This window comes from Gigantopelta aegis, chromosome 10, assembly GCF_016097555.1.
Source record: "Gigantopelta aegis isolate Gae_Host chromosome 10, Gae_host_genome, whole genome shotgun sequence".
Lineage (NCBI taxonomy): Eukaryota > Metazoa > Mollusca > Gastropoda > Neomphalida > Peltospiridae > Gigantopelta > Gigantopelta aegis.
In genome coordinates, this window is record NC_054708.1 from 44,970,692 (window position 1) to 44,991,851 (window position 21,160).

General features: G+C 38.5%; 2 protein-coding genes across 2 annotated transcripts in view; one reads left to right on the forward strand and one right to left on the reverse strand.

Moving 5' to 3' along the window:
- LOC121384690 overlaps positions 1–21,160 on the forward strand; it is a 215,488-nt gene that overhangs the window by 160,576 nt on the left and 33,752 nt on the right. The window lies entirely within an intron of this gene.
- On the reverse strand, positions 2,228–4,374 carry LOC121384691 (ubiquitin-conjugating enzyme E2 S-like). Its single transcript, XM_041515181.1, has one exon. It carries the CDS (start codon positions 4,243–4,245, stop codon positions 3,625–3,627), a length of 621 nt encoding a protein of 206 aa, XP_041371115.1. The 5' UTR covers positions 4,246–4,374; the 3' UTR covers positions 2,228–3,624.

Below are 21,160 nucleotides of genomic sequence, written 5' to 3' on the forward strand. Positions count from 1 at the left end.
GTGGTCGCTAAATTAGATCGGGTGGTCAAAAAAATTGGGGGGTATTGTTGAAAATGGGCAGAATTTTGAAAATAGCAATTAGTAAAAAAGTTAATAGAATTTTTTAAAAAGAAGAAAATTTACAAGCCAAAAATAAAAAGAATAGACTGCTCGGTCGAATATTTATATAATTTGGAGCATTTTAGAAGGACAGTCCAAAAATAAATAAGAGAAAGAAGAGAGGATCGGACTATTTAATAATATTTAAAAAAAGAAAAGAAAAGTAATTTCGACATAAACTCTTGCAACTTTGCGATATCGCAGTGTAATGCTAAAAGACATGCAAAGAGGATGTTTTGTTGTCTAGCAGAGCCTAAGAGACCTTTGTGAATTAGGCCCCTGGTCATTATCTTGATAACAGGATGGCGTGTTGAGCTTTGCATATAGATCGTCTAGTTTTGTTTTTAAACTTCTTGTGACAAAGTCTACTAATAGCGTCTTGCTAATTCTGAATGAAAAACACTTGGATTCAAAATCGCACCTTCGCACACGACAGTTAAAAGCTCTTTTTGACAAAGTTGTAACTGCGCGTTTGATTCACAGGCGCTTTAACTATGGGAAGGCCACCACACCCCATCCCACTTTATCTATAAGACTACTACTCCCATGACTGGCTTCACAAGTCGAAACCCACACAACACTGGTAGTCGTGACGGCATGTGCTAGTACTGTTGAATCACTGTCAAAAACAGTGATGATATCAAGTGTTCGCGAAACAGCAGCATGCCCTGTCCCACAACGACTTTGCCGTGACGTGACTGAATAATGTGTCTTACGGTCGTGACTTAGACTGAATAATGTGTGTTACGGTCGTGACTTAGACTGAATAATGTGTGTTACGGTCGTGACATAGACTGAATCATGTGTGTTACGGTTGTGACTTAGACTGAATAATGTGTCTTACAGTCGTGACTTAGACTGAATAATGTGTCTTACGGTCGTGACTTAGACTGAATAATGTGTCTTACGGTCGTGACTTAGACTGAATAATGTGCCTTACGGTCACTATTCCTGTTCCTCATTTTTATCATCAACATCATCATCATCATTATAAAATAATAATACAGATAATATAGGACACTGAGACTAGCGGTGCACAGTATAAATATATATCGCCGACAACGAATTGCCTGCAGCTTAAAGGGACATTCCTGAGTTTGCTGCAATGTTTCAGATGTTATCGACTAACAGAGACTTTTTGACGACTGTAATTACATATCAAATATATTTTTCTGCATACATTATCAGTGGCTGTATATTAAACGTGTTTCTGGTCGTTCTAATATTTGTACTAAGTTAAATTTCATTTTATTTCCTAAAAAAAGATTTTTTTCGTACATACGAAATTATTTGTAGACAAAATCCAATTTGGGCTTCTTACAAATATTAAGACGACCAGAAACACATTGAATATACAGACACTGATATTCTAAACAAAAAAAAAAATATTTAATATGTAAGTTTAATCGTAGAAATATTTTATTAGTCGGAAACATCTTACAACGCAGCAAACTCGGGAATGTCCCTTTCAATCTCATTCAGAAACCATCTCTGACGAAAGCGAGTGGGAACCATCTCGTGACCGGATTTGACCCCGAGTCGTCCGATCCACAGTTCCTGCATGAGCGCTATTCGTTTCCGATGGGCTGTCTCACACTAATTCCAGATGACGTCGAATAGCCAATTTCGGCAGTGCGTTCAACTCCCGACAGAGACAATCTCGTTTCTAGGGGATACTGTTAATATCTGATCTATGAGAAGCAGTCGCTATACACCGCACGGGGCCCTCGATCACAAACAAACCTGTAAATGATTCTGACTTTCTTTAATAGAGCGGTCATTCGAAGTTTCCTTTCATCTGCCGTGTCTTTTTGCAACTGTGCTCTAGGTCCCACGCCTTGCCTGCATTATACGTCGATCAATATAGCGTGTCTCCTTTCTGCACATGAACAATTTAAAGCCCCATTCTTGGAAATATTAGTTTTTAATACCGAGATGTACTATCCTGTCTGTGGGATGGTGCATATAAAAGATCACTTGCTACTAATGGAAAAATTGTAGCGAGTTTCCTATCTAAGACTATATGTCAAAATTACCAAATGTTTGACATCCAATACGCGATGATTAATATTTTTAAAATGTGCTGTAGTCGTGTCGTTAAAAAAACAATAAAAACAATTCTTCAGCGTTTGTATTCTTTTTTTTTTTTTTTTTTTTTTGTAATATATATCATAATTTTATTGTTTTCATGATCTATGAGACATGACACAAACACATTTACACACATGCATATGAAAGGGCCTTAAGACTTTTGTCATAAATAAAATAGTATATACACAAAAAATAGTGGTATATATACAATTTAACCATGTACATATGTACAGAGAAACAATTTCACAACTACGAACACATATTGGACGACACAGATTTCATTATTCTAGAAAAGTGGATAAAACTGTTGATGAACAAGAGGTTTTTTTTTTATATCTGTCAGAAGATGGGATGAGAAGAAAGAAGAAGAAAATCTTGTGGCCCTGCTGCCATCCTAGAATACTGTGAAGACACTAGCTGTGACCTCTCTGGCATTTACTCAGTACAAGATATTTACATGCAAATCCTACACTTCATGCTACAGTATGTAAATAAATAGCAGCCCAGCAAGCTTGGGAACTGTTAAAACGTCCATACCTTCAGCATGTAACATACATGGTAGAAGTAATCAGCTATGATGCCCCCTTACACATTCAGTTTAATGGTATATTAGACTTCATTTTATAGTTAAATTGTTGATTTAAATGAGCTGATACTGTTCATTACTGAGATAACTCAATTCAGCTTAGTTAACAAATATTTTCCATATTAAATATTACACATTCTTAGTACACATAATATCAGACTTTCCTGATGATGGTTTTTTGTTTGTTTTTTAATCATACAAATCATGCAATAATAATTATTGGTTACCAACATGTATCTTTTTTTACATAATTCTAACAATAAGAGTATCAACTGAATACAAATGAAATATGAAAATCTAAAGGGCAATCTACCTGCACATAATTGTGATACATAATCATATATATTTATTATAACTGAAAATAACTAGTTTAAAAACATCATATTAAAATGTCGATTTTAAAACTAATTTTTTTTTGCTGCCCAAATGACAGGTTTAACATAAAAAAGTTCAGTGTCATAATTTAGTTTTTACACCGTTGTCAGTCAGGTTTAAATCTGTCATTTGCTCTATCACTTGACACAAACTGAAATTAATTTGCCAAACATAATCTATAATATATTCATCGAACAGCCTATTCAATAATCAGCTCTGTATTAATTTTGTTTGGGGGTTTTTAAAATTCCAATTTAGCCATACAGTTTAAAGCCATGTATGTAAAACACTGGTAGCAATATGTTCTGCTTAGCAGCATTGTGGCATTTGCATGTAAACATCTAATGAAACTGTAAATGCTGTCAAAATCACAACCACTAAGACACAAAACTGTCATTCTTATGGTTAATGAGTGGTCGGTTGACAATGCACTTTGATTCGGGGTTTTTTTTTTTTTTTTCAAAAATCTCAGTTCACAATCTCTTCAGCACTTTCTTTTTATCTTTTTTCTTCTTGGCTAGTAATTTTTTATCACCAGCATGTTTCTTGGCCATGGGGCCTTCATTGAACTTGTCATCTGTTACTGTGACTAAATCCCCAGCTGCAACTTTTGGTGGTTTTGCATGTATTTCTGTAAACATTTTTGCTCGAAGTGAGTAATCAGTGTACTGTCCCAAAAGCAACTTCCCGGCTTCTTCGTTGAGGGCAGACTCAGGATTTGGTACAATCAACAGGCATTTTATCGTCAACAAAATGTGTTTAAGTCCCAATTCAGCCTTCCAGTCCTTCTTGAGTGTGTTCACACAGATTTCACCATTGGGTGCCACATTAGGATGAAAGATTTTTGTGAGAAAGTAGGCTTTGGGTGGTTCTGATGGAAACTTCTTTCCTAACACCAGTTTCATACGGAAGTATCCTCCAGCATAGGGTGTTCCAGCTGGTCCATCTATAACTGCCTGGATGTCTGTGATGTCCTCATCATTCATAAACACTTTGATACCTTCTGGAGGCCGAGACGTCAAATCTCCCAGCTCCTTTGATACCTGTCTGATGATCTGAGGTGACAGGTTTTCAACATTAGAAATGCCAGACATATTTTGAAGAAAAGAATTATGAGTAACAAGAAATAAAATAAAAATTAGGAAGTCTGGTGACAGGTAATGTTGTTGTTAATGCAGTGTAAACGTTAAAATAGGACATTTACGAAATGCAGCCAATTAGACGAAGCGTTACACAAAAGCGTTTGTATTGCCCATGGTAAGATGTTGGGAATAGCATTCCATTCCAGAAACCGGTTTTGTTTACGATAAAAATTTCCAGTTGCTTAAACCTTCTATAACAAATATCGTTTTACTTTCCCAAGTGGGGCGGGACGTAGCCCAGTGGTAAAGCACTCGATTAATACGCTGTCAGTTTGGGATCGGTCCCCGTCGGTGGGCCCATTGGACTGTTTCTCGTTTCAGTCAGTGCAACACGACTGGTATATCAAGATCCCTTGCTACTAATAGACAAATGTAGCGGGTTTCCTCTCAAAGACTATATGTCAAAATTACGATGTTTGACATCTAACAGCCGATGTTTAATAAAAATAATATGCTCTAGTGGTGTCGTTAAACAAAAATAATCTCTATCTTTTTCTTCAGCGTTTGTATTGCCCATGGTATAAGATGTTGGGAATAGCATTCCCTTGAATTGCTAAACTCCAGAAACCGGTTTTGTTTACGATCAAAGTTGCCCGGTTCTTAAACCTTCTATAACAAGGGAGGGACGTAGCCCAGTGGTAAAGCGCTCGCTTGATGCGCGGTCGGTTTAGGATCGATCCTCGTCGGTGGCCCCATTGGGCTATTTCTCGTTCCAGCCAGTGCTCCACAACTGGTGTAACAAAGGCCGTGATATGTACTATCCTGTCTGTGGGATGGTGCATACAAAAAAATCCCTTGCTGCTAATCGAAAAGAGTAGCCCATGAAGTGGCGACGGCGGGTTTCCTCTCTCGATATCTATGTGGTCCTTAACCACATGTCTGACGCCATATAACCGTAAATAAAATGTGTTGAGTGCGTCGTTAAATAAAACATTTCTTTCCTTCCTTCAACAACATACATTGTTTTACTTTCCTCAAATTGCGTGATTGAATTTTTAATCGCTCCTGTTTCTTGTTTTAAATGTTTTGTAGAATATCTAAGAATGTTATATTAAATGGTATTATATTAACAGCCCGTTTAAACTGTTCAAAATTGAAATATTTGTGTAACTAAAGCTTCATTTAAATGTATGTTAAATTCAGTTAATATCTTTAAGCTTTAAGTATTTTTGTTTTGAAAACTGAATTTGTATTTTACATGCAACACGCATGCATCCGATTTGGGTTATTGGAAAGATAATTAAATTAAACGAAAATGGCGTTAAACAACTCTGTGTAATTTTCGTTAACAGTACAGTAAATCTATAATTTCAATTCACCCTGTATCCAACTTTAATTCTAATTTCCACTTGGTGAACTACTCGTATATATATATATATATATATATATATATATATATATATATATATATATATATATATATATATATATATATATATATATATATATATATATAATAGTTCGCGTCACATCAATCAATATTTTTGTAGTTCGTGTGCGCTGAACATTATGTAATGTAATCAACTGATGGCAATCCGTGCAGGTAGTTTTATATTTATGCATATGCTGTCATCTTTCTCAATCAATCTATACACTTTCATTTAATGTACGTCATTGTGTAAGATACTCTGGGGATTGAAACAATCACAGTGTAAAATGCAGTATAAAACGTCAGTGAAAATGAGTTGAAAGTGTAATTTTTAAAACATATTTTTGAAACACTTACGCAATGTGTCGCCTCGGTGCGCTAATGTGCTGTTTCGTTGAATTTTATTGTAATATGTTAACTTTGTCATCAGTGGTACTTGACTGGTGAACGGCAACCGTAACAGCAATGCAACAGAGTCACATATGAAACGTTTGGACACGTGAAGAGCGTGTGTCCATGTGTCTTTTAATCCATTTGTACAGAAGAAAGGTGGTTTCAATAGAATAGATGTTTAAAGGAACAGTCCCTAGTTTCAGCCAATGAAAATGCACACTAACTTTAGTAAATCTACAAAACAGTAACACATTTGGATAAAGTTACAACTGAGTGAAACCTGAGTCTGTGACTTTGAAATGGTGAAATACCCTCTAAAAAATAGACTAAAACTCGACTCCATAACTGTTACTTCTCAGACGCACGTGCGTTTTTAAAAATATGAGAAATGCATTTTGTAATATTAAAAACACCAGTATGACCAAAAACACTTCGAATGTACGGAAATGGATAACCTAAACAATAAAATCTAAGTAAAGTATGATTTCAGTTATCAAAAACGGCTATAATAGTAAAAAATATACCTTAGTGTTTAAAAACTAGGGTATGTCCCTTTAACGACACCCTAGCACGAAAAATACATCGGCTATTGGGTGTCAAACTATGGTAAATGCAACACAGTTGGTGATTTGATGACCGACTCAACGTAGACTTATTGTTTTGCGATGATTGTGTTTTAGTTTCGTTCTTATATCTTATCAATTAAATAACTGAGTTGTCTGGCCTATTTAGTGACGGCAGATGCTAATGGGGTTATGTTAGACAGGAAATTGTCTGCCGCCACATAGGTTGTTCATTAACAGCAAGGGGTGTTTTATATGCACTTTGCTAGTGACAGGATAACATGCACCACGTTCTTTGATGAATATGTGGAGGAACACTCAGTGACTACCAATCATAAATCTGACGATAATAGGACAGTGTGAAAAGACGGTCTTGGTACATAAGCGTACGAGACAGTAGGGGGAGGGAGGCAGGGAAGTAATGCTAATATGAGTAAATGTTGTTGTTGTTCAGATTCGGACATTTTCGTTGAATTCGGGCAAAAGCCAGCCTTCCCCCCCTCAAAAATGGAAGCCCGTACGCCTATGTCTTGGTACGGGGGGGGGGGGGGGGGGGGGGGCGTATACATCGCTTAGTGATTTGTGAGCAGTAATCTGCCACAAGAAGTTGAATGGAATTAAGACATTTATGAAATCTGGAAGAAAACAAAAACCCTGAAACTTCCTGGCATGTTACTCACATAACTCATAACTACTGTCCTAGTTAGCATTAATTATACTAGTTCGCTCCCCTTTCTTTACTCTTTACATACATCTAAATGGTATGCAAAAGGAGTTTTCTGTTAGGAAAACACATAGAACTTCTAAGAAAAAGACTAAATACTTATAGTCCGTCCGTCCCATCATTCTATTAAAATGTTTTTTGTAAATAATTTCAGTTTGGTTTGACGTAAGATGAAAAGTAAACGTGTTTTAGAAATAACAACGAAATACAATTTGTGTGTGCAATTTACAAATCATTCGGCTCTGAAATAAATAACTTGTAGTAAATTACATAGTATGAAAAAACAATGCGATCCCTGTGGGACGGACTATAGGATAAACTACATTCGGACATATAAGTGATTTCGCAAAAGGAAAACTAATGTTTGTTTTTGTCTCTTGTTTCTAGGGTTTGCCATGTGGTTGCCATCCACGATTTAAATCGACTATACGTTTTGAACATGCGTTATTGAATTCACGCACAAAAAAAATATAAAAAGGAAGGAAGGAAGTAGATACCAAATAAAGGAATTTAGCTTCCTGGGAAAATATGGGTATGCATTAAAATTAATACAATGTATGCTATATGGTTTTCAATAGGGAATAATAAACGTAAGTTGAGAGTTATTATTAATTTTATGTGCTTCTTCTTAAAGGGACATTCCCGAGTTTGCTGCGTTGTAAAATGTTTCCGACTAATAAAATATTTCTACGATTAAACTTACATATTAAATATATTTTCTTGTTTAGAATATCAGTGCCTGTATATTCAAGGTGTTTCTGGTCGTCTTCTTATTTGTAAGAAGCCACAACTGGATTTTGTCGTCAAATAATTTCGTACGTACGAAAAAAATAGTTTTTAGGAAATAAAATTAAATTTAACCTAGTACAAATATTAGAACGGTCAAAAACACGTTTAATATACAGCCACTGATATTTTATGCAGAAAAATATATTTGATATGTAATTACAGTCTCTGTTAATCAATAGCATCTTAAAAATTGCAGCAAACTCAGGAATGTCCCTTTAAGTCATCCATTTTGTTGGCAGTTTATCTCTGAAAATTAAGCCCAGTATACGTAAGCTTTATTTCAAATATGTGACTTGCCACAGGACATACTCACAATGGCATCGATTAGCAAGGGTTGAAGAATCCATTAGGATGGTTCGTTCCATCAGCGTGATACTATCTTAGTCAGAAAACATGTAAAATATTTTCCCTCTTATGACTGTGCCATAAAGTGGTAAAGTACTGCCGACCTAAATATCGTGTGACCCCCATTTTCTTAAATGTCAAGTACTCATTTCTTAATGGGTGTACTTCTTCATTGCTTATATTAGCTGTGCTGACCAATATTAAAAACTGCAGACGAATCTCGGTTGACATTTTATATAATAGGCAAATACATCTACGACGACGTCACGGACACGCATGGCGGTCTCTTGCGTTTCTCTATCGTCGAAATTGCCACTGCGCAACACCGCCATTATCAAAGAAGACTAAATTTCAAGTACTGGTAATAAAATCTTCTCCAGTGGTTCTGTATTTATGAGATGTTGTAAGATTTGCCGCGTAATGGACCACGTGCACACATCTATCACGAAACATCAGAAAGGAAACGGCCATTATTCTTTGGCTGCCAGACTGAAAGGAGTTCCTGTCTTCCGTTGATGTTATGTGGAAGCTGTACCTGCACACGATACCTTTTGGAGGTCATTTTACGACTGTGGTGCTTCATCTGCAAATTTCATCCCACAAAAAAAGGCAGTTACAACTTTTAAAGCTTCCGCGTGATGTGTTTATTTGCTGATCCGCGGATAGCAATGAATAAAGCAACTTTTTTCAATGGTCTTCGGTGACCCAATGGCAAAAGTCATTAGGGTTTTTCTCTCTCCCTTTACAAGCATTCTATTTAATAAGATTCACGATCACAGAAATTACAGTATTAAAAAATACAACTTTGTATCAAATTCTGTTATGTCACAGCAAGCAAGATAAAATGCCAGCAAACAAAAACGTGTTGTCAAATGCATAGTATATGATAAAATAAAAACTTTAATAATTTGCATGATTACATTTTTACGGTGGTATGCAAGACAAGCAACCAGTAAGAGTTGTCATTCGTGCCCATCCCACTTGCATGGGCAGGCATTGTTCCGCCAAAACCAGATTTCATTTCATGCACCTTTTTTGTTTAAGTTGCAAGGCAATATATTCAGTGATGTTACCAGTACAAAAGCCACTTTACACCACTTATTGAAATCTCTTATCTACCAGGGGGTGAGGGGATTTTGTATTTACTGTTAGCTGGTGCAGTGGTCCATGCAACCTTTCTCCACGTGTTACAGATGTCTGTGAATTTGATTTGGTGGCATGCACCCTTCGCCATGCTTAATTACTTCTATTTAGAGCGTTCTTTGAAGGAACGAACATTTCTTTGAAATTCTACTTTTGATCTAGATTCTAAAGTGCAAACACCAGTAAACTATGTGCGTAATGACCTACTTTTTTTTTACTTTTTTTTATTTTTTAAATCTTATATTAGGGATAAAATATTTCAATTAATTTAATTGTCAGTGGTTGGCAGGTGGGCAAATTATAAGGAGATTTATGCCAAAAATAATAACACCACAATGCTGCCAGATATATCGAAACTCTTCTTTTCTTTTCTGATTAATTTCCTGCACATGCCGTCGGCAAGACAAATCGCGAGCACGTGGAACCTTTGGTGGTATTGGTATGTTGTGTAAGCCACACCTTCTGTCTGCGGAGCATCAAGTTGTGCGAAGAGTGTTAATGAACACCTCATTACGTTCTGACACCAGACGAAATCATGCTGTATTAGAGGGTCGGAGCGAGCGGCACGGTTCCATGGTGAGACTGACAACAACTAATTGCGAAAGCACTGGCTCACCTGCTCACTAATAACTGCAACCATAGGATACAGGGCACACGATCTCAATCTCCAGACCAGTTCCGGGTGCATCGTCCACTACAAGGGCGAGACGTAGCCCAGTGGTAAAGTGGTCGCTTGATGCGCGATCGGTTTGGGATATTTAGTCCGGTAAGCTATGAATTCTACCAGACCAAATCAAATCCTACCGGATCCCTGTCAGTGGGCCCATTGGGCTATTTCTCGCTCCAGCCAGTGCACCACGACTGGTATATCAAAAGCCGTGATATGTGCTAGCCTGTCTATGGGATGGTGCATATAAAAAAATCCCTTGCTGCTAATCGAAAAGAGTAGTCCATGAAGTGGCGACACCGGGTTTCCTCTCTCAATATCTGTGTGGTCCTTAACCATATGTCTGACGCCATATAACCGTAAATAAAAATGTGATGAGTGCGTCGGTAAATAAAACATTTCTTTCTGTCTTTCTTTCTTTCTTTTGTCCACTACTGGCATACACGTAAAGAAAAGCAATATTTCTTTAACGACATTAAATGACGTTTTAAAGCACCATTATTTGGTGTCTAATATATGGTTACAGGGGTCGAAATTGGCTGAAATTCCTGCCGGATATTCGTTCCGGTAAGCTATTAATTTTTCCAGACCAAATCAAAACCTGCCGGACCAAATGTGATCATATAGTATAATCACAAAATAGTTGCCGGTCCGACGTGACGGCAAACAAAAATATCTGCCAGGCCGTGTTGATTTTAACCGGCTAAAACCGGCGAGGACGCCAGTATTTTGACCCCTGTCGTTATTGCGACTCTTGGAGAGAAAAAGGTTTGAGGTTTTGTTTTTTTAAACAATAACAACTAAAGCATATTAATTTATTAATCATCGACTATTAGATGTCTAACATTCTGACATGATCAGAGAGATGGACGCATATGCCGCCACACAGGCTATTTGTACTAAAAAGAATAAAATATAGATACTAATAATTTTTTAAACCTCAACATAATAAGATGTTGGTGAATAATCAGTTATCTTAACATTTGTTGTGTGTTTCATGTTCGCCAGCTATTTCGTTTCCCATGACTGATGCCCAACACATTTACAAATGAGTTTCTCTCTTGCCAAGCGACGTGTTTATTTATTGCTGTCCATTTGGTATGGATAATCTCTCTTTGCCGATTGCGAGTTGATTATTCATTGACGATCACTAACAGGTGTCTGTCTGCAGTCCAGGAATCGACGAAAACTTTCGTGTAATTATCTAACCTTGACTTTTTGAACTTCGTCGTCGTTTTCCAAAAATTGGCTCGTCCTTTTCAGATGGATGTCTTGCTCTGATGTGTTTCTGGTACATTAATGTAAGGAAGGAAATGTGTTATTTAACGACGCACTCAACACATTTTATTTATGGTTATATGGCGTCAAATACATGGTAAAGGACCACACAGATATATAGAGAGGAAAGCCGCTGTCGCCACTTCATGGGCTACTCTTTTCGATTAGCAGCAAGGGATCTTTTATATGCACCATCCCATAGACAGGATAGCACATACCACGGCCTTTGTTACACCAGTTGTGGAGCACTGGCTGGAACTAGAAATAGCCCAATGGGGCCACCGACAGGGATCGATCCTAAACCGACCGCGCATCAAGCGAGCGCTTTACCACTGGGCTACGTCTCGCCCCCATCAATGTAAGAGTCACTGTGCTACAATAACAACTTTGTAACAATACAGTTTAAATAATTATTTTTACATGTACATGAAGAATTAGTTCCTTGGTAATCTAAAGTCTGCCATCAAATCATTAGCATGGTCTCTGTTTAGTTGGCCACATGCCAATCAGACCAATTAGTGTCATGCATTCATATTATTTTACGACCATTCGAAGACATCATGCATTTTAATTGTTGCCTCGGGTTTCTTCCAAGAAGTCTTGACGGGTATACCATGACAACTAAATATCACTCCATGGATACGTGTTTAGTGATTATGTGTCTTATAAATAAGCGTCCTTTGCCCACGGACGTAACCACGGGGAGAACGGGTTCTGTTCTCGTGCTTTGAAGTTCTCTGGAAAAGCACAAACTCCACCGCAAGATCAGACTGACATTACAATTACCAAGAGTTTTGCTTCATGCTCATAACTTATTGATACATGTTGCAGGGGTGGGAATTCTCAGATCAGCTGTTTTCCTCTCATGGAACATTGAGTTTCCTCGCATTTTAATCGTCCATTTCTCCAAAATGTGTCAGATGGCACAGATTTTAACCTTGGATTTCAAGAATTTCCGAGACTCCTCTAGATTTCATCTTTGTTTGCTTTTTTTACATTTCACCAATTCCCACCCCTGATGTTGGAGTTAGAAATAACCTACAATCCATATTGTGACTTTGTTCATTTAAATACGCCAGACATAAGAAAAGAAACGTTACACAATATTAGTAGCATTTACAGAAAATACAAATTAATATTTACATTTTACGATAATTTTCAAGACGTTTCGGAATATTATAATTTAATTAGAATACGAACTCAGATTAGATACGGACTCGGAATACGGAATTAATACCGTAGTGTCAACAACGTCTATTGTTTATAGGAAACATATTCACAATCAGCTCTGCATTATCCTATCCGAACAAGGACACTCCACTTAATTAGGGTCAAATGTTCAGACAAATTCACTAAACGGCAATTCACTGCATCATGGAATTATAAATTCTATATCGATATCATTATTACCCCCTGTCAAGGACAGAACTCTCTGAGTATCAATCGACATAAACGCCATGGATATAAATACTACCACCCTCATCCTTAAAGTGAATCAGAAAACATTGGGGGTCAAGCTGCTCATTTCTGAGATAACGGGTAGCGTCTATGACTACCATAGTTCCGCACAAAATTCGAGTACTTTTTTTTACAGGTACCCCATGCCTACATTTTTTTGCCCAGATGGTGGTGTTCACTTGTCTATCAAAAGTTGGGTGCACCTCGAACTTTGACCCAGCCGGAAGTTATTTGGTTTAGTACTACCTACATACGCATACACACACCTACATAACATGCACACACACAGAGACCGGATACACACACACACACACACACACCAGACAGAGAGAGAGAGAGAGAGAGAGAGAGAGAGAGAGAGGAGAGAGAGAGGAGAGAGAGAGAGAGAGGAGGGAGGGAGGAGGAGAGAGTGAGAGAGAGAGAGAGAGAGAGAGAGAGAGAGATACATACATACATGCATACATGCATACATGCATGCATGCATACATACATACATACACACACACATTACATACATACATACATACATACATACATACATACATATATACATACACAGGTATACATATTTATGTATGTAGATTAATTTGTCAATGTAGGATTATTCCTTTTTGAAAACAGGAGTAAATATGCCATGTATATGTGTGTGTGTTCATTCTTGACTGCTGAAATTCTCAACTATAATTAATGAGCCCATACGCGCCTCCACTTCTTCAGTAGTCAACGAGTAGCAATAACAAATGGTCTCGTTACCGTTACTTCTCGCTTTCGGGTTTCATTCCCAGTCTATTTTACCACTGTCGGAACGTCTTCCAATTATTCTCCTCCCCAGGGATACGTTAATAGTAAATACTGAATCGTGTAAAGAAAATTATTGGATTCGTGATTGTGTGCACAAAATGTTATTGCTGGCAGCCGGGAACCTCTGGCACCATGTGGCATTTGCAGCTATAGTGAGTCGGTTTATGGAGCGCGTGTGTGTGTGGGAAAAAACCCACAAGACACTTCTCTTTTGCATCTTACTACAAATGTCACAAGTTTAAGTTCATTGTTCTATTTTGAGGAGGGCAAACATGACGTGCTAATTCGATTTATTGTATCGAATGGGCCCAAAACCACAATGTACTTTTTCTAAAGTGAAAAACAAACACATTATTAAATATGTATCAGTTTACGTAATACATTGGTATCGGTCACGCTTCTCTCTCTCTCTCTCTCTCTCTCTCTCTCTCTCTCTCTCTCTCTCTCTCTCTCTCTCTCTCTCTCTCTCTCTATGTATGTCTCTCACTCACTATCGTTTTTTCTCTCTCTCACTATCTCTATCACTATCACTATCTCTCTCTATCTCTCTGTCTGTCTGTCTGTCGATCTCTCTCTCTCTCTCTCTCTCTCTCTCTCTCTCTCTCTCTCTCTCTCTCTCTCTCTCTCTCTTCTCTCTCTCTCCTCTGTCTATCGTTTTTTTTCTCTCTCACTTATATCTCTATCCACTTTCTCTATCTATCTATCTATATGTCTATCTTTCTTTCCCTCTGTATGTTTTTCCTCTTTCCATCCCAACGATGAAATTTAAACGAATTTTCACCTGTGATTCCTTCACCCGTATCACTTCTCTTTTGCATCTTACTACAAATGTCACAAGTTTAAGTTCATTGTTCTATTTTGAGGAGGGCAAACATGACGTGCTAATTCGATTTATTGTATCGAATGGGCCCAAAACCACAATGTACTTTTTCTAAAGTGAAAAACAAACACATTATTAAATATGTATCAGTTTACGTAATACATTGGTATCGGTCACGCTTCTCTCTCTCTCTCTCTCTCTCTCTCTCTCTCTCTCTCTCTCTCTCTCTCTCTCTCTCTCTCTCTCTCTCTCTCTCTCTCTATGTATGTCTCTCACTCACTATCGTTTTTTCTCTCTCTCACTATCTCTATCACTATCACTATCTCTCTCTATCTCTCTGTCTGTCTGTCTGTCGATCTCTCTCTCTCTCTCTCTCTCTCTCTCTCTCTCTCTCTCTCTCTCTCTCTCTCTCTCTCTCTCTCTCTCTCTCTCTCTCTCTCTCTCTCTCTCTCTCTCCTCTGTCTGTCTCTCACTATATCTCTCTTTCTCTATCTATATGTCTATCTTTCTTTCCCTCTGTATGTTTTTCCTCTTTCCATCCCAACGATGAAATTTAAACGAATTTTCACCTGTGATTCCTTCACCCGTATCAATTAGTTTTTATAATAATATTGTTGTGCAAACGTTTATGAAATTGTACTTTTACGCGTTATTTAAAGGAAATTTTATAGTATTTTTTCGGTTGCCTGACCCGCATATTGCGATCTTTACAAGTTAAATAATTAGTTTCTTATAGGTAGCAGTGTACCAACTAGCATCTCAGCGGGTCAAAGTACGAATTTAAATGTCGCATCAAATAAACCCACGCCTGCCATTGGTCAGATATGTGACATAGCTTTTTATCATCAATGTCTGATTTTGCCAGTTCATTTAAAGTTTCGTTTGTTTGCTTTTTTGTTTTTGTTTTGTTTTGGGGTTGTGGTTTTTTTTGTTGTTGTTGGGGTTGTTGTTGGGGTTTTTGAGGGGGGGGGGGGGGGGGGGGGAGGGGGGTATTTTTTTTTTTTTTTTTGTCTTTGTTGTTTTTTTGGGTCGTGGATTTTTTGCTTTGTAACAAACACACTAGAGCACATTCATTCAAAAGTGTCATCAGCTACTGGTTTTCGACCACTTGGTAATTCCGACAGTCTTAGAGGAGACCCGCCTGTCGTTTCCATTAACAGCAAAAGATTTGCATATGCGCTTTGTCACAGACAGAACAACACATACCACGGTATTTCAGTCATGTGGCACTTGCTGGGACGGAAAACCCCCAATCAGGGAAAGATACGTCGAGGGGGTTCGATCCTACCGTGAAGCCACCTCAGGCGAGCATTCTACCGACTGAGCGAGATCTGGTCCCCATGGCCAGTAAATTCCTGTTATTTAATTTGGACTACCATAGTTTGATGCCCAATAGCCGATATATGTTTCGTGCTGGGGTGTCGTTAAACATCTATTCTATTCTATACTAATTTGGACTATAGTGCTTAAACATGATGGGCGGGGGGGGGGGGGGGGGGGGGGGGGGGAGGGGAGTCCTACTAAAAATAGAATGACAATTTTTGTGCAGAATTGAGGTCTTCACATATGCTCCTCGTTATTATTGAAACTAGTAATTTAACCCCCTTTTTTCTGAGGGGTTGTAGTATTTATATCCAATATCTATGGTATTTGTGCTGCGTGTAGCTGTTTTAGCCTCATGTGTTATTATGTCGTCTATGGGATTTGATTTGGTGGAAGACACCCTTTAGTGAGTTTTTCACGTTAACGACATGGAATCCATTTCCCATTATTACGAAATATATTACGTTCACCCGCGCTGTACAGTGAACTGGACTGATGATAGTCTCGACGAGTTCTTTATTCCAGTTGTCTTGGAGACGGATAGTTAATCCGCAGGTTCGATTCCCCATAAGATATATTCATTGTTTCGCTGTCCATGACTGAGCGATGACCCTTAGACCAGTTTGACAAATTCAACTCTATCACACGCCTTCTCCCTTCAGAGGAAGCATTGAATTACGTGAATCGTTAAAAGTTTAGTGGGATGTAGAAGTTTGTTTTGTTTAACGACACCACTAGATCACATTGATTCATCAATCATCGGCTATTGGATGTCAAACATATATGGTCATTTTGACACAGTGACAGAGAAGAAAACCGCTATATTTTCCCATTAGTAGCAAGGGATATTTTATATGCACCATCCCACAGACAGGATAGCACATACCATGGCCTCTGATATAGTAGTCGTGTTGCACTGGATGGAACGAGAAATAACCCAATGGGCCCACCGATGGGGATCGATCCTAGTCCGACCGCGCGTCAAGCGTGCGCTTTACCACTGGGCAACGTTCCGCCCCCTTAGTGACTTGAATGATCGCTTTAGGAAAGATTTGACTTCTTCAAGTGTCCGACGCCATAATTATAACCGTAAATTAAATGTGTTGAGTGCGTCGTTAAATAAAACATTTCCTTCTTCAAGGGTGTTAAAACATACAATAATATAACAGCTACATGCAAAAAGATGTAGTAATTTTAGCTCATACGTCAAAACTGTGTATCGCAGTCTTCATTAATTGGCTCTTGGGAATCGTCATGTGTTGCATGTGATAGATCATCAGCAGAGAAGATGAGATAAATTATTATTGGGCGGACTGAAGCAGACAGAGCGTTATATTCTTTCTAACTTCGTTGTATGTGTGTGGGTTGTTTTTGTGTGGCTTTTGGGGTTTTTTTTAAAAGATGGATGGTTTTAAGACAAAGACTTTTGATTTTAAAAGATGTAAAAAAAATAAAAAAAATTGAAAGAGATATGACCCGTTGATAATGAAGGAAATGTTTTATTTAACCACGCACTCAACACATTTTGATTTGCGGTTGTAATAGCGTCAGGCATATTGTTAAGGACAGATACTGAGAGAGAAAACCCGCTGTCGCCACTTCATGAGCTACACGTTTCGGTTAGCAGCAAAGGATCTTTTATATGCACCATCCCACAGACAGGATAGTACATACCACGGCCTTTGTTACACCAGCATTGGCTGGAATGAGAAATAGCCCAATTGGACCACCAACGGGAATCGATCCTAGATCGATCGCGCATGAGACGAGCGCTGTACCACTGAGCAATGTCCCGTTATTTGATATAATTATACTTGTGTTTGTATTGTGCATTAGTAAAACACATTAACGGGTGGAGAGACGATATTGCATCTTTAACTACGATTACGAACTAGCCAATCAAATTAGCCATATGTGATTACTTTTTTTTAAATGGGAAAGCACATGAAAAACGACTTCTGCAACCAACTCTGGAGCTTAGACTCTGATGTAGCTGACACTATTTTACTTAAATGTCATTTCAAAGATTTTTTTCTAAAGAAAAGAATATTTTTTCATTGGATCGGAAAACAGATTTTGTGAAGGTTTAGCTCAGCTATAGAATAATGATGATCAAATCACACAGATTTGAAACTCGGCTATTTTTATCGCAGGTCTCACTCTCATTTCTTTAAATATAGGTTAATAAATTAACTCCAATATGGACGCTCGCTCTCTCTCTTTCATGAGCACGATTTGAAATAAAAGCTGGTGGGGGTAGGGGTGAGGGTGGGGGGGGAGGGGGAGGGATAATGTTAAGTAAATGAATGTTCTTAGCTTGGAGCTCTTTTGAAGGGGGGGGGGGAACTGGAGGGGCGTGGTATACTCCTCTGAGGACAATTGAATGATGGATGATGTGAAACTCAATTTCCTAATGTCTCGAGCACAGCATCAGCCGATATTAAAGGGACACACCCTAGTTACGTTTATTTGTTAACCATTACGGCGTTGTTTTTCGCTATTAAACCCCATTTTTCACAAATAAAATTGCACTTTACTTACATTTTATTATTTAGAATACACATTTCCATTCACCTGAAGTGCTTTTTGGTAATCCTGATGTTTGTAAAACCGCGAAATGCATTTTTTCACAAGACGTGTTGTCGAGAAAAAAACGTTAAGCAAGCGAGGTCCAATCTATTTTTAGAGGGGATATTTCCATTTCAATGTCACAGACATTGGTATATCACGTGACCGTTATCATTTTGGTTCGGTTTGTTTTCTCGTGCACGGTTCGCGCAATCAACATCCGATTTGTTGTTGTTCATTTGTGAGATTTTTCTTCACAGTTCGTGAACATTTTCAGTAACAATAAAGTTCAGACAAGTAAGTGTCTCAATACAAAACGTTACAAACCCTTAAAACCAATAATTTTGCTTAGTCTTACGATATCTGGAGAGGGGATACAACCAGGACAGAACAGTTGTAACATGTGCAGGAGAGGTGAAACGAACGCACCCCAAGTCTGTGAAATTTGTCGTGACGTAGGCATTGTTGTGCTTCGAGCGACATCTACCGGTGACATCAGAATACTAACTTTCAAAATTATTTCAAGCAATTGGGACATGGGGATTCCCATGGTATTTATCGATATAAAACCTGCTTTTTCACTCCATTTGATAAAAACGTGATCTAAGTGTGTTACAGGTTTGTAGATTAACCAAATTATAATTTATTTTCGCTGGATGGAACTAGGGTGTGCGGCTTTAAGAAAAATCAGCCAAATAAAAAGTGCATCCAACCGTAGCCTTCTGTATTTACACGGGTCATTCGTGGATTGAATTTTTACGAAAAAACCAAAAGGTTTGTTTTGTTTAACGACATCACTAGAGCACATTGATTTATTAATCATCGGCTACTGGATGTCAAACATATGGTCATTTTGACACAGTCATAGAGAGGAAAACGGCTACATTTTTCAATTAATAGCCAGGAATATTTTATATGTACCAGCCCACAGACAGGATAACACATACCACGGCCTTTGAATTACAACTCGTGGTGCACTGGCTAGAACGAGAAATAGCTCAATGGTGCAAACGACGGGGGTCGATCTTAGATAGATCGTGCAGCATGGCTAGCACTTTACCACTGGGTTACGTTCCGCCCCGAATTTTTACGAGTGATGGTGTGCACCGGTGCTGCATCTCGTGTAAACTGATGGACCAGTTCTGTATACAGACTACATGCGCTATCTACTCCTCGACCGTCTGGCGGGGTCTGGTAACGTCATTATTACACCATAACTGCGTTATCCGAGCAGCATTTCATACCTCGAAGGACCACTAACTGTGCGGGTAATAGTCTGGGACGTAATTCACTAAACTCTCGCAACGTTACGATCACGCGGTGCCGTGCAAAAAGACATGCAAGGATTAGGCGATGTTGCTTCAAGAGAGCGTTGTAAATTAGACCCGTGGGCTAAATTCAGCCAGAACGAGCAGAATGAAAGATAAAAAGATAAAAAAAACGTTCACTAGACTGGTTTAGGCGCTTTGCGTTAAACCAAGTGACTACATCGGGGGCCAGTCAAATAGTTGGCGAACGTTAGCGTCGCTAGCTGTCGCAGAACACGAATAAGGTCTCACAACACGTCATTTTGCAGGCTTCCAGACGCAGATACTTTAAACTGTTCAATTCATATTAGTACTTACTTTCTTAAAGTGCCTCTGTCACAAATGGGCGGGATGTAGCACAGTGCTGAAGCGTTCGTTTGATGCACGGCGTGTCTAGGATCGACCCCCGTCGGTGGGCCCATTGGGCTATTTCTCGTTTTACCTGGTGCACAAAGACAGGTATATAAAAGGCCATGGTATGTGCTATACTGTCTGTGGGATGGTACATATAAAATATTTCTTGCTAGTAATGGAAAATTGTAGCTGGTTTCCTCTCTAAAACTATATGTCAAAATTACCAAATGTTTGACATCCAATAACTGATGAATAATAAATCAATCTACTCTAGTTGTGTCGCTAAACAAAACAAACTAACTGTCACACATAGAATTAAAGAGTGAAATATGGTCTTGCAACTATAATAATAATAATTCACCTTTAGTAACAAAAAATCAATCAATTATTCAGTAACTTGCAGTCAAAGAATATTAATGTTTTATGTTATTATCGTGAGTGTATCCAGTTAAGATTCAAGCACGATTTCCTAGTTACACACTTCAATTATTAGGATAAAGGTTAAGGAGAAAAGAGCCGGTATCGGTGGATGTGTTCATGTATGGGTGGGAGAGGGAGGGAGAGAGAGAGAGAGAGAGAGAGAGAGAGAGAGAGAGAGAGAGAGAGAGAGAGAGAGAGAGAGAGAGAGAGAGAGAGAGAGAGAGAGAGAGAGAGAGAGAGAGAGAGAGACAGACAGACAGACAGACAGACAGACAGACAGACAAAGAGAGAGGGTGAATGGGGAGGAGAGAGAGAGAGAGAGAGAGAGAGAGAGAGAGAGAGAGAGAGAGAGAGAGAGAGAGAGAGAGAGAGAGAGAGAGAGAGGAGAGAGAGAGAGACATACATACACACACAGAGAGAAAGTGTGTGTGTGTGTGTGTGTGTGTGTGTGTGTGCGCGCGCGCGTGCCAATGTGTGTATTTCTATGATTGGTTTCCTAGTTTCTCTCGCTGCACCAAAACCGTGCATATTTGCCTCTCGCGTCA

Coding starts and splice junctions, on each gene's coding strand:
- LOC121384691 (XM_041515181.1), bottom strand. CDS start 4,245: ATGTCTGGCATTTCTAATGTTGAAAACCTGTCACCTCAGATCATCAGA.